This window comes from Diorhabda sublineata, chromosome 9 (genome assembly GCF_026230105.1).
Source record: "Diorhabda sublineata isolate icDioSubl1.1 chromosome 9, icDioSubl1.1, whole genome shotgun sequence".
Taxonomy (NCBI): domain Eukaryota; kingdom Metazoa; phylum Arthropoda; class Insecta; order Coleoptera; family Chrysomelidae; genus Diorhabda; species Diorhabda sublineata.
The window spans coordinates 18,050,381-18,064,865 of NC_079482.1; the positions used below are offsets into that span (position 1 = coordinate 18,050,381).

General features: G+C 32.8%; 1 protein-coding gene across 1 annotated transcript in view; it reads right to left on the minus strand.

Moving 5' to 3' along the window:
* The window catches only part of LOC130448631 (cyclic nucleotide-gated cation channel subunit A), an 83,685-nt gene continuing 69,200 nt past the window's right edge, over positions 1 to 14,485 (minus strand). The window contains exons 7-9 of the mRNA XM_056786072.1: positions 13,071 to 13,265; positions 9,090 to 9,316; positions 1 to 5,109 (exon numbers count right to left, since the gene is read on the minus strand). Of these exons, the coding sequence (XP_056642050.1) occupies positions 4,974 to 5,109; positions 9,090 to 9,316; positions 13,071 to 13,265 (558 nt within the window). The 3' untranslated portion in view covers positions 1 to 4,973. The remainder of the gene's footprint in view (positions 5,110 to 9,089; positions 9,317 to 13,070; positions 13,266 to 14,485) is intronic.

Consider the following 14,485-nt stretch of genomic DNA (forward strand, 5'->3'; position numbering starts at 1 on the left):
TAATAAGGTTGATTGTTAGATATAAAAAATTAATAAACAAACATTTTTCAATTTTTTTCCCAAAATGTTCGTTTTTTTTGTGAAGATTTACAAAAAAATATATGAGCTGCGTTTGATGCTTTGTTAAAAAGTTATGAACGATTATATGCGAAGAAGTGCGTTTATGATCACATTTAAAGTCCCATCATTATTTGAAAAAATCAGTTGGGCCTGGTCAAAGTATTTGAATTCGAATAGTTCTTTTCATAAAAAATGCAGCTACTAACCATTTCAATGACGTTAAGTTTTAGCAGGACGGAACATCGCCTCAATTTAGTAGCTACTGTTACAAATTACAAAGGAAGTTTTTCAAGACAGATTGATTGGAAAAAGCGATACCATATAGAGGTTAGCCAAATCTTCTGATTCATCGCTTTTGAGCTATTTTTTTTTAAACTTAAAAAATGTTGTACATAAAACCTAATCATCGGAATAAACTGACAAATAGCATACGGACAACATTAAGTTAAGGCTTATAGCCTTTATTATTTGAGAAAACTTCAAATCAATGTTTTATTTCGTACTCTACAGAAACCGAAATATTAGCGAATTGTAAAAGTTATAATTGTTATAGTGATTTATACGACACTAGTACAAGGGGCGGTATAGTCATAAAATACGAGGGTCACTATGTATATTTTGAGATGCCACCAAACTAGGGAATCTAGAAACATTTTTAAATACCTCCATTCTTAACCCTGACTGCAGTTGGGTCGCTGTGATTATAAAGTGAATAATGGTACATACGATTTGTCATCGAAATATAAAAACTTTAATTAAAAGAAAGATATCGCTTTGTAATGAGACATGCGGGGGTAGGCCTTGTTCTTCAGTTACTGTAGGAAACTTGGATAGAGTGAGACGTATGATCGAAGACGATCCAACATGCACTTATTAAGTGATTGAGGCAACCCTTGGTGTTGAATTTGCAGCAGCCAATTCAATTTTACACGATCAACTTGAGGCAGAGCGTGTGAGTGTCGTACAAGAAACAAAAGAAATGTTAAATAATGGTGGACATCTCAATCTTTCTAAAAAGTAACATGATCTTCCTATCCGCCATGACAGCCGTGTGTATATTGAAGAACGTTCACCAACAATGGCAAAAAGAAGATCGATTAAGACAGTTTTGTACTCAGTTTTCTTTCGTAGTAGAGGATTAGTAAAATTAATTGATCTTGAAGATCAATGCAGAACTTCAGCAAACTGGTACTTTTCAAAATCTTATCCTGTAGGGTTAATTTTGCATCACGATAATGCTTCGTCATACACTGCACAGTAGACAGTTGAATATTTACGTGAAAATAATGTTATTGAATATCCCACCTATTCATCTGATTTGGTTATATGTAATCTCTGATTATTCTTTAGTCTAAAGAAACATTGACGAAAGATGAGTTGAAACATTCCAAAAGTTCACCGGCTTAAGTTGTAGAAGCTTCGGATACAAAAGTTATTTTGCACATAACTAAAATTATTTTTATAAAAATCTAATCGATCTCTGAAGACGATAGTTTGGCTATCGAAACGCGCACCAGACAGTGCAATTATAAGTGTTGATATAGTACAAAAAGTAAATAGTGTGTTCAGCATTAGTATCACCCATGGTTTCAAAAATTTCAACATCATGATTGTATGTCCTTTGTCAAAACTATTGTATTTACGTTATGAAAACTTTTGAGATTAAATTGTAGTTTTTGAATTAATATTAAGGTAAGTAAATTACATAAGCAATGTATTCATCGTGATTTTCACCAGTTAGATTGGAAAACATTATAAAACATCTTGACACGATTTTTTCGATGTACAAATATTGACAGATATTTCTTAAGTTAGCGATGGTAACAGCGATTATATTTGATAAAATTTACTCTTGGGAGTCTTAAGCGTTTTTGTTTCCCCAGGAACAACTACATCAATTTTATCCACATACCGTCATCGCTAACTTTTATCGGATAGAGATAGAAATGTTAAAACTTCGGAAACTATCAAGTTATACTCTCGAATAACAAATATATAAACTAATACAATACTTGAAATTCAGAAATATTTATTTACATCCCTTCATCTATTATTGTGTCATGGAATAAAGTAGAAAGACTTTCCCTGATCATGGAAAGAGTCTAATTTTATGATTGAGCAGAAGTTGTGAATATATAAGTGCAGCATAAACAAATACTAATAGTTAATAATTGCGGTAGAATATTTTAGCTATTAGCTCAAGGGCCAATCCAGAGTTCAATTTTAATTTTGAATCTAAATTAATATATTCTTAATGAAGTAAATTGTCTTTTCTTTATACTTTTGCACCTCGGCTACGCCTCGAACATTATGGTACGCGGCTCAGAGCTTTACCAATGCAAACATCTTTAACTTTCTGCCTCGTTAAAGGTTTAGTTAGTTTCCACCGGCTATAAAGAAGAATAGTATACAGCAGAAGGGTAGAAGTTTTAGAGCTCTGAGCTGTTCGCCGTGTTCATGACCTGCAGTGCAGAAATTTGTAACTTTCTGCCCTAGTATTGTAATATACTAATTCACATGATTCATGATTCATTCAATGTGTTTTATATTAATGATTTTGGACATAATTGACTATTTGATAATATAAAATATTATTGTAAGCTAAAAATGCTTTTATTTTATTTCAAAACATTCATTTTATGAAGATAATTGATTTCTTGAAAGTCTAATATATTTAATAATTTTAAAGTGCAATATACCTATTCAGAAGCTAAGGATATTTTCAGATTTTTATTGATATTACAGAAAAACTATATTTTTTTCCAACGTGATCATTGGGAATTGTTTTCCTTGATTTTTGAGGTCTTTGATTAGCAATCTGTATTTGTATAAAAATATAAAACTGCTGTATAGAAGTTTGGTTAATTTTGATGATGATAAGAAGAAAATTAGCTATCGAAAATTAGTTGACGTGTGTTTAGGTTATGACGGGTGTTAATCGATTAAATGTATCCCAAAGTATCAATTGAGGATGCTCAATCGATTCTGTTGTTTAAAGACGCAGAACTGAAAGACCAGAGTAACAACTGCCATTGCTAGTTGCTAACCGTTATCTGGCCTAACCAGCAGAATCTTATGATGAAGAATTTTTAAGAGTAGATGTATTTCTGTATCGATTTCAACAATGAGGTGAAGAATCCTTGATATTAATTTGAGATCCAGGTGATTTTTAAGGAAAGTATCATTGACACCATTCTCCGATTTTCAAGGAGGTCAAAATTATGGTCTGGTCAGGAAATTGGACCAGGAACATGACAGAACAGGTATAAGGAAGCTAAAATACTGCCACAATTTTATGTCGCTATAGGCACTTAATTTTTATTGATGATAATGCAAGACCACATCGAGCTGCGGTGGTTTTGGAGGAAATAGAAAGTCAGGATTTTCATCAATTACCGCCTGATTTGAATCCATAGTGGGGACCAGTTCCAAAAACCATTGATGACTACAATTTGCTATCATAAACCATAAAGGAGCTTAGAAATATTCTTCCAAAATATTGGGCAGATATCGCACAAAATTTATTGTACAACTTGTTGAAAGTGTGCTGGTGTGATACGTGCAAATGGGTGTTACATAAAATATTAGTTGCTGTTTACAACATTCTTTTTTATTATATTCCTTGAAATTTTTTTTCATTATTCTATATTATGTGATTTTTAGTATTCTAAGATTAAAAAAAAATATTTTCTGATTCCTTTTTTTGTATTCAAAAGTTAACAAAAATATATCCTTTTAAGAAATACGGTTATTCTATTCGATTTTGGATATCGAGATCATTCATTTTCTTTGTGAATATTATGAATATTTATTTTGAAGGTTTGTCTGAATTTGAGAAAGCACACTCAGGAAAAGTACGCAGCTTGCCTATGGTACTGTAAAGAGAGAAATTTCGATTGTAACAAGTACTTAAAGAGTGAAATGAGAACCTGGTAGAAAAGTTTATTATAATTTATGAAGATTTATTGAAATTCATCCCGTTAGATTGGAACTAAGTTGGTTAAAGTATCTACATTAAAATTCTTATGTTGACATTTTTTCGGGTACCGTACATTAGAGTTCTTAAATTATGTGCCAAACTGAAGCCTGAATTTTGATGTTGATTTTATTTTATGTCGTTATTGAAATTGAAATACATAATGTCCAGTTAGATATTATATATTACAATCAGAATTTTAGATTTTCTGATGTGTGGAAGCCGAACTTGAAGTCTATAGCAATAGTCTTATAATTTTGTTTCAGATCTAGTGATTATTGTCACCAGTCTCATGTGGTTTTTTCTAGCATCAATAACTGTTGTTTTATTTGTATGTTTATATGTTTTTGATTACTTTCCTATGAACTATTGCAGCGTTGATCAGGAAATTTTACATAAATATATCATCATCATTCATTATTATACCGTTCAATCTCTTGGACTAAGTCCTGTTCTTTTTGTTACAGTTTGTTACAGCCCTGGCCTCGTTTGTTAGCTTTTCCATTCTTTTCTGTTTCTGCATTTTGCTTTCCAGTCTACTATTTCTAGGATTGTGGTATCTTGTTCAACTTAGTTTGTCCAGGTATTTCTTGATCTGCCTCTACCTCTTGGTCATATCTTTATTTGAATTAAAAGAATTTTGATCATTTCATATTTGGCTTGAGAGCGTATAAGAGTTAAAAATTAAACGAAATAGTTAATCTTACTGTCTCCAAGAAGTTATTACAAAAAAATTTAACGCATATAAGTATCTCTTTATTACAATAAGTGCAAAAAGAATATGGAATATTTTACTTGGTGTAAATATGATTGTGAGTTCTAGTACAAAAAATATTGTCATTCAAGAGCCTTCGAGTTTCTGAAATTAAAACGTAACGGTCATGAATAATTCACATATTTATAATAATAGCAACATAGTGTTAATTTTGGTCTTTCACTATATAGTTCTATGTCTAGTGCCTAAATTGGTAGTTTCTCTTCTTACTTCGTACGAATGAAGTCTTCTTCTGCCATGTGGAACAAGCATATTTTCATTTGGAGGTTCATTCGATACCAATTCCTTTTCTTTTTCCCTGTGAATATAAAATGAAAGGTGTGAAAATATATGTATTAGATATATGTTGGTATGTTGAAAAAATTGTCTTATTCCCGTTCAATTGATTAAATAGAAGGGATGTAAGTAACATTGGGAAGATTTTTTCTCCTTTCCGTCAAATTATATCGGATTTTTAGTTATTCAATTCGATATTTCTCGCATGAAATTATGGAGAGCTTTAACCGGTTTCTGTAGCATCATTAGCATTATTATTATGAAATATTGGTTTGTATAACAGCCAAATGAATATAGAAGAATCAGCAAATTGCTTATCTGTCATTGCGAGTTAAATCGAGAAACAAGTATAAAGCGACGAATCAATACAATACGAAATAGTACGAAACAAAGACTTCTACTGCAGTTTCAGAAACCGTGCGTTTGGCGTACTTTCACGAAGAATCTGCTATATTATAGTTTCCATTAAGCTTATACTGTGAATATTCCAGGTTCACCTTTTTCATAGAAGTGAAAATAGATATTTACAATCATCCCAAAGTTAGAGCATAACTGTTATAGAATGGTCATAACTCTTATAATCGTATGACTTGATACTCAATTCTTATAAATCATTGCTAGTTTGACCTTGTGGATGAGATCAAAAATTGAAAGGATTTCCTATGTTTGTAGCTGAATAAAGAGTGTTTTTTAGTAGATAAGATACATGGCATTAATTGTTACCAACCAAGAATGGTAAATTGACTTCTTACATGTAACAAATACCAAATAGTATTTTTTTATTCAAGTTCACAGTCCCCTGGCTTTAACAACAGTTCCCTGTATACATTTTTCAGAAAATGCTTAATATTTTCGAAAGTAATGAAAATATTTGTGGTTCCTCTGCCCTATATTAATAAATAGACGGATAGACGGATACTTGTTTCTCAACAAAAATTTATTATATTATGGGCAAAAAAGTTGCTAGTTTCTTGTCTAGTTTCCTTAGAACGATTTGCCTAGTTTACAGAGAAACATCCACATACGTCCTTCCAAAACAGTGGCAAATTGTATTGTTTACTGTATATGGAGGTGAAAAAAAAAAGAAATTAAGGCTGAAAGTAATGAAATCTTACGTACAAATTTTATTTTATATTTTTGTATGATTAGGCGAAAATTGTTTTTTGTACAACAAACGAAAAACATCAGCTACAATATCGATACATGTATGTTTGTATGGATTTGAGGTGTCGTATATACTGCGACCCAAAGTGTTCTATTGTTTCCATTAATCCCACTCCTTTTGAAAAGTCTAGATTGTGGGGTGGCTTTAATTGCCCGAGATCTTCGTCTTCTATTTCATGCGCTCCCAGCTGTAGTGCTCTGAAGTTCCTTTGTCTTTCACACTTCGAGAGAATGTGGATAGAGATTCCGTACTCTGTGCAACAAAATCTGCACGCTGCATTATCCGCTAGGTCTAGCGTCTTTGACTGTTTGTTAAGGCGACAGTACCTCGATAGAATTCCTGTTAGTATTTGTAGATTGCTCTCACTAAGGTTGATACATTCAGCAGGTCTACTCTGATTTTAGTTCGCCAGAAGAGTTTTTGCTTGACTCAGCCCCTGTAGCTTGTCTCAATAATTAGTTTTGCTCCTATCTACCTTCTGTTCCAGTGCTTTTTCCATTGTTCTATAGCTGATACTACAGAAGGGTTCGTGTCCAATGAAGAGCTTGTTTGTTCCCGCTTTATCAGCTGTATCATTTCTCTTTGCTTCTGGGTCCCGATAAATAAAAACATACGAAAGTAAGCACGTGTTTTGCTTATGTACAGGGTGTGTAACTTGTATTTATACTATCTCTAGTGTCCAAACAGTGATATTTTCCAAAATTTTAATTTCATTCCCGATCAATCCATGTAATTAAGAGTGTAGTTTACAACAGTGATTTAGGTTTTCTTGATATATCAATCGGGATATTTGTTATTCTATTATTTCTTAATAGAGTCACTTTAGCTAAATTTATACATAATTGACTTTTTTCTTCAAATGACTTATTTTCAAAGTATTCAATAACACCCTTAGTCTTATATCATACCTGAAATTGTAAATTCTTCACCAAAAATATTTTTTTTCATAATAATGTTTTACTAAGACGCCTGGTGTCATTTCTTGACCGATTTGCTACATGTAACAAACAGAAACAGTGTTTTATCGGAGCCTCTCATTTTTGTTATAATATTGTTCAGTTTAGCTAGATAATTTTAGTTTTTTTTATTGTCATTCTAAAGCCATTTTATGATGGCATTTTCGAAAATGAAACGTTTGGAGAATCACGCAATAGGTCCCTATTTTTCCAATAGTTTCCAATAATTGACGCAACTTCCTTAGATTATTACGAACGTTGTTTTGGGATCTCTTGAAGAATATTTCTTGAAATATCAGAGGAGTTTGATGAAGCATCGGCACATTTTTATTTAGATCTAAGAAAATTTCCTAATAGATTGATAGAAAGAGAAGCAGTCAGCTACTATGGAGTTAGCTATCCAGATCACCAGATCTGACTTTGATGGATTTCTTCCATGGAAACACGTGAAAAATATTGCTTATAGCACATCACCGACTACTTCCGATGGTATATAAATTCGAGTAGAGCGTAAGGTTACTCTGTACACTATAAAAAATATTATGTAACTCGAATTGTTTACCACTCAGGTAGCAACGACTTCTTTGTAAGTACCATAGCCTTTGTGTATGGAATATAGTCTTGCACTCATAAGGGAGGTGTTCGGCGCTTTCTTTAGCTCTTTACAGAAACGACATGTGCTATTAAAGAGTTTCTCCGATGCTCTTCAGATGGGACAGTGTCCAGTGAGCAGACTAGTAACTTTGCTCAGCTCATCTTTGCTCAATGAAAAGGGTCTAGTTGATACAATAAGATAGAAATCTCTCTGATTGCTTCAGATCTGAAGTCTTATTCCATGTTTCTAATTTCTTCTTCCCATTTTTTTATAACCATGATTTGACATGGCTTTTTGAAAAGTCCATAAGAGGTTTAGGTCCTATAAAAGAAGAGTCGTGCCGTTCTTCGCCAGGGAATCAGCTTGTTCATTGCCGTGGTCAGTTATTCAAAATAGAGTAACTTTGTTGTGTGCTTTCAGTGACTTCAAAGATTGGGTACAGACCCAAACTAGCTTTGACTTAATTTTAAGAGTCAAGTGCTGCTCTACCATCTGAGAGGTTAATTATTTTTGCATTCCGGAAGTTTAGTTGTGCGCAAGGAATTGCACATGCAAGAATAGCGTTTGTTTCAGCCTGAAAAATGGAAGAATCTGAACCTATCGGTATAGCGAGCATCGGCATCCATTTATTCGACTTGGTAACATGATTTTATAGTTTTTGATAAAACTTAGTTTGGTAGACATAGCATCCGTAATCATATCTATGGCAACCTTACATTTATTTAGAATGATGAGATGCCCAGTCATGTCACCGGGCTGCATGCTCTGGTTCTTGTATGTCTTTATTGCCCACTTCCAAATGACTTGCAGTGCTGCCGTGGGAAAAATTAAGGTACTATTTCATTGTTATCTCAAGTTGAATACAATTCGAAATGTATGACATTAATTATCTTGATTAATTAGGAATACCTAATGTCTAGAATTAAGCGTCTTGATGAAATATTACTAATTATGAATGATTAATTTAATTTTTACTTTGTTAGACTTTAACTAAAACGGTTTAATTTTAGTCAATTTTTACACCGGTGGATAACATTACAATTTTAGGAAAAATTAAAAATCTTACAAATTTAAAAAATCAATTCATCGTAAAACATATAAAACACATGTTTCTGTTGAAAAAATTCGAATGTTTTGAAACAATAGGAAATCAATACACCCAATATATGTAATTTTTTATTAATTGGTTCTTTATTCTGTTTGTTAAAAGTAAACGTAATCTATTATATCGTAGTTTTAGTTAAAAAGTTTTGTAAACTGCAACAATCAAAAAACAAATTACATACTTATTTTCCACCCTGGTAAGTCTTTGTTTGATTTTTGCTTGGCTAGCGGTATATTCTGCCAAAAGTCTAGCCAGTCGAATTTGCAAAGTTTGCACCGTAGCTTCCAATTTCTTTATACTATCTGCCATCGATTCTTGGGTATCTTTTGCATTTCGGAATTGTTCTTCGTCCAAGAGACCATCCTTTCTCAAAAGTTGGCAGCCACGCTCAGTTAACGTTGCTCTGGCCTGAAAACATTCATATTGTCAACTCGATGCTTACAGAAAACGTAGTTTAGAATAATATACGTTTGAAAATATAGTAACCTGTTCCTTTTAATGACAGGTGTATAAATATTTATTTAACTGTTACTACAATCATATAATGATATGGGACTACTAAAACCGCCGGCTTTTGACATTTTATGAATGATTTTATCACAGACTTTATTACACTACACGAAAATAACAAAAAACAAAATAATAATTAGAAAAATTCTGGTTAAAATAAAAACGAGATACTACAAATGAAATCAAATAAAAAATAATTAACACCTTATTCACAAAAAATGATCAAATATTGGCTGTTCACTTTCGTTGTTGCACCTTCCTGTTTTCAGTTCCTCTGGATAACTTGCATAGCTTGAAGATCATCGAGAACAATATTGTGGTCTTCATCATTTTGTACAGATTTGCCAATTTCAGTAACTAAATTTTGGATAGGCCAAACCGGTAATACCAGTTTTCTTCAGTTTTTATGTCTTGCTTTTTCACAGTCACTCTTTCTATGCTACCGTCGATAGATACCTAAAATTTCCCTTTCAAGAAGACTGCAGTTGTAGATGGTTTTGTAGAGTCTGGTTGAACAATCAATGTTGTACTTGCAAGCAAGGAGAACTTTTTATGTTTCGAATCATTAACATTTGACAGCTATATAACAGCAAGCAATTTTTTCTTATCGTGACAAATAGTCATTCCATTTTCTCAGGTATTTAAGAAAACTATTTTTCGTTATCCAAGCTGTTGCTTTGTTGAGTATGTTAAAGAAAATTGATTCAGAAACGGATTTTTTTACTTTTTCCAATAATTAATGGAGTTATCCTAGCTTGAAATTGTTTTGCACTACCAAAAGTGTCGTTTTTGCACATTAGTGTATGTTCGAGTAATGCTCAGTAACTCTCGTCCAAATAAAATAATGGAAATATGGTTTGCCGAATACTTTTTCAACTGGTAACATGTCAGTGTTAATCTGTTTTGCCAATTGTTTTATTTTTCACAAAGTATGGCTCTTGATAAGGAAGCTCCTTGTAACCTTATAGATTGAAACCATATCTTTCGCTTCTTAAACTCTATCAAGTTTACGGTTTAGATTTAAAAGAGGTATCATAGGATATTGCATTTCTTTGCTTTAACAATCTACATAAAGTCGATTGCGGGATACAGAGCTATTCGATAGCCTTCTTTTGAAAGTATTTTTGATTGAATGAAAATTATTCAAAATATCGATTTTCTATCGTGACTCTAGAGCAGGGGCATTACATTTAAACCATTTTCAATGCAATCATTGTTCTCTTTTCTACTTCTGGTTTATGTCTAGTTACTTTCAATACCATACACTTTTGTGAATTTTCAGTTGTTAGCCGGCTCCGATATGTATTCAAAATGATTTTCATATGGGGCAAAACTTGCTCACACATAGAGGACAACCCGAATGCTACAAGCGCCTTTTTTTAGTCAAATAGATTTCTCTGGCAAACTAGTCCAACAATATAATATATTCTTTGATTTATCCTGAGAATCACCTTCTAAAATTCTTATTATTTCCACAAATTTTTCTTCCAGAACTCGCGGTTCTTATTCTTAAATTCAATACTGAACCTCAAAATCTAAAATTTTCATCCATGCAAAGAGAGAATAATAAAATATTGACTTTTTTTTTTGCAAATTTCTCTTTCAGTGAAGTTATATTGTATAACGCGGATATTTTCATTTCAAAAGATTCCCAGGAATCATATAATTCTAGATGAGTTTGATCCGATCCTTGAGATAACTTGAGATTTGAGTCGCCGAGATGATTTGTGATATCAGTGAGAACAACTTACAATTTCATTTTTCTTTATCTGGTTCACTAAAGACTTGACCTTGATTTTTTTGGCAACAAAAATAGCTAATTCTTCCCAAATATTACAGAAATTTAGAGAGCTGTGTATATTGCTGTATAATGGAGCATCCAAATATGCACTTTTAATTTTTTTAAATGACTTGAATTGTCTGTGAGTTAATGAGGAACGAGCAGCGATGTAGTGGACAATAATGGAATTCAGAAGTTTACCAATCGTGCATTAAGACGAAATCCAAATACTTTACGTGTCCCGATCACAGCGGGAGCCCTATCTGCAGTTAAAAAAACTCTTAGTTATGTCCCCGTTTCTCAAAATATTTAATGAATTATGATAGTATATCTTCCTACTCTCGTTCTCTCGAATAGTAGCAGAGAGATCAATTCTTCATATATACGGTTATTGTCAAAGTATTCGCAACGATTGCCAATCGGAAAATGTTATTAACTCCTACACTTTCAGCCAACGGAATACTGAATACCATATTCCGTTTAAAGGCGTCGATCTGTTGTTTTCGTTCTACCATTTAAGTAGCTCGCATCTCTATAGTCCACGCTTATGCTGGTATATCTTACTTGATTTTTTCCCTGTCTTATTATTGTAAAGAATCTGGCTTGTTTTGCATACCAAAAAAACTGCTCGTCGGATTGTCTCTTTTCTATCAGCATTCGCTTTCCGGATATACTGCATATATGGCTCAATTTCTCTGCCGTGCTAAACTATAATCACTTGTTCAAGTATTTTGAAAGGACCGAACGTCCAATTTCTGCTTTTTATCTACAACAGTTACACGCGTAGCTTACGTTACAAAACGATGAAAAATAGACATACCCAAGATAATTAATCGTAATAACAACTTTCACCACTGAACTTTGATTATTATCATTATTATATTCATAATACGTAGTTCGTACTAAACTAAACTAACTAGAAATTTCCCGTTTAACCGCGGCAATGTCGCTCACTGAGCGTTTGAAAAGTTAAAAATCACCTATTCTCGTCTTTTCTTTTCTAGAAACGTCCCATCGTTCTATCCTAACTTGCCATAACTTAGCTACGTTTCCAACTTGTTTACAGTTTCGTATATTATTTTGAATTTGCAATAAGTAAACTCGAAATTAAATATTTATGTTGTTGCTATATTTCAAAATCTACACCAATCTTAGTTCTGCCTGCTATTTCAAATTGCCAGGCGCGCCACCCTGACATGCATGTCATGGGTTACTATTGGCCTAGAGCTCTCTTTTTGCCATTACAAGAATATCATTTCGCAGACAGCAAAAAAAGAAACAAGAAAGTAACTGACTGAAGGCAACAGACGAAGAAAGAACTGGTAGATTGGGAGGAAGGAAAATAGTCAAGAGCAAAGATCGTATTCAATGCGTTCATCCTTATCCATCTGTTTTCAAGAATTCGTTAGAAAGAAGATAGTAGCAACTTCGTAAAAAATAATGAAACTAATGAAAATAATGAGAACTGAAACTGAAATGAAATGAAATCAAACTAATCAAATACTATAAATAGTATTTTATCCGCAGGCGTTGATCGAGCTTCCAATACTATTCATAACTGTTTTTGAAAATTGAATCAATACAATCGACAATACAACTAGTGACGGTATAAATGATGGTTACTGTATTTCAGTTCCTATACATTGAAAGGTATATATTGCTCTAGTGAAAATAGAAGGAGAGAATGAACTGTTAAAAGTAGCAGTTAGCAAAATAGTAATACTTACTTATATTTAACAGAAGTAAAGAACTACAAGAACAAAAAATTTTGGATTGTAATCACGAAATTTACCGAGTTTATATAGCCTAGTGATGATTTTTTCCTAAACCATCATAACTTACTTTCAGTAGTTTATATTAATAACAACTTACCTCTGGATAATCAGCTAAAGCGACTAAAAGATCATCTTTAGCTAGACAAAAAAGGTCCGAATATCCCAAAGATCGGACGTTGGCAGTTCTTCTGTTCCCTGTTCGATTTCCTGCTATGTCCAACACACTCACTTCACCGAATACTGAACCAGCTCCTAGTGTCGCTAAAACGATGTAACCATCGTCTGCCACAACCTAAAAGTTATTGCATAGTGTAATGAATAATAACAGTATCGGTCAGTTTCTAGTAGATAATACGAGTTTTGAGACAGAAAAATAAAAAGAAATGTTTATAATTGGATATGATTTTATTGTTTTACAAAATATTCTTCATTAAGGTCAATACAGTTTTGCACGCATTGAAATCAATTGGCGAAGCATTTTTTCCATTCCGATTGAGATACCTCCAATAATGTGATTTGAACGCATCAACCGCTTTTTCAGGTATAGAAAAACGTTGACCTCTCAAATTATTTTTGATCTGTGGGAATAAGAAGAAATATTTGGGTGCCAAACAAAGACTGTACAGCGGATGACCCATCAATTCTGCTTTGACTGTTCAAAAACGTTTTTGTATGAACTATGTGTGTATGTGTGATAACTCGCATTGTCCTGATAAATGATTCGTCTCCTGAGATTGGTTTCCCCGATTTTTTCCAACACTTTTGGGAAACAATTGCTAATTCAGAATTAACCGTTCTACATTGCCCTACAAAATGAGGCGACCATTTGCTTAGAAGTGCTTTGTGCGCGAACAACTTTTGGTGAATCGGGCTCGTTTTGAGTAACTCATATCTTCGATTGTTCTTTAAATTCGGGTTCACATGCATAGATCCACGATTCGTCACCTGTCATGATTTCATAAATCTCTTAGGAATAATCGCGATTGAATTTTTTTCAGTACTTCTTTGCACCAATCGACACGAGATTTTATTGAACGATTGTCGAATTTTGCGGTATCCAACGTTAACAAATCTGTTCGATAGTCAAATATCCACGCAATATTGAATGTATGCGAGTGGAAATAATGCCCCAGTATGCCTCGATCTAACGGTATATAAGGATCTTGCAATATCAGTTCATCGACGTTTTCTGGCACAACAAACGATTATCGCGCGAAAATATTATAATAAATAACTCAAATAGCACACGTATGACAACAGATTCTGAGTAAATTCACCGATAATAATGTCAAACTTAATGATGGCAATGTCAGATTTGACATATTCAAATCAGTGTTGCCATATCTCAAAACTTAAGAAGCTACGTCTTAATTAATAGATGAAAATTAAAGAAAAATATTATAATACAATCAACTAGACACAAACCTAGCAATTGAATATACTAAAATTGGTTGAAGAAGAAAATTCTTTTTAAAATCAAATTATTTTGAAGAAGTAGGAGAAAATATTTCA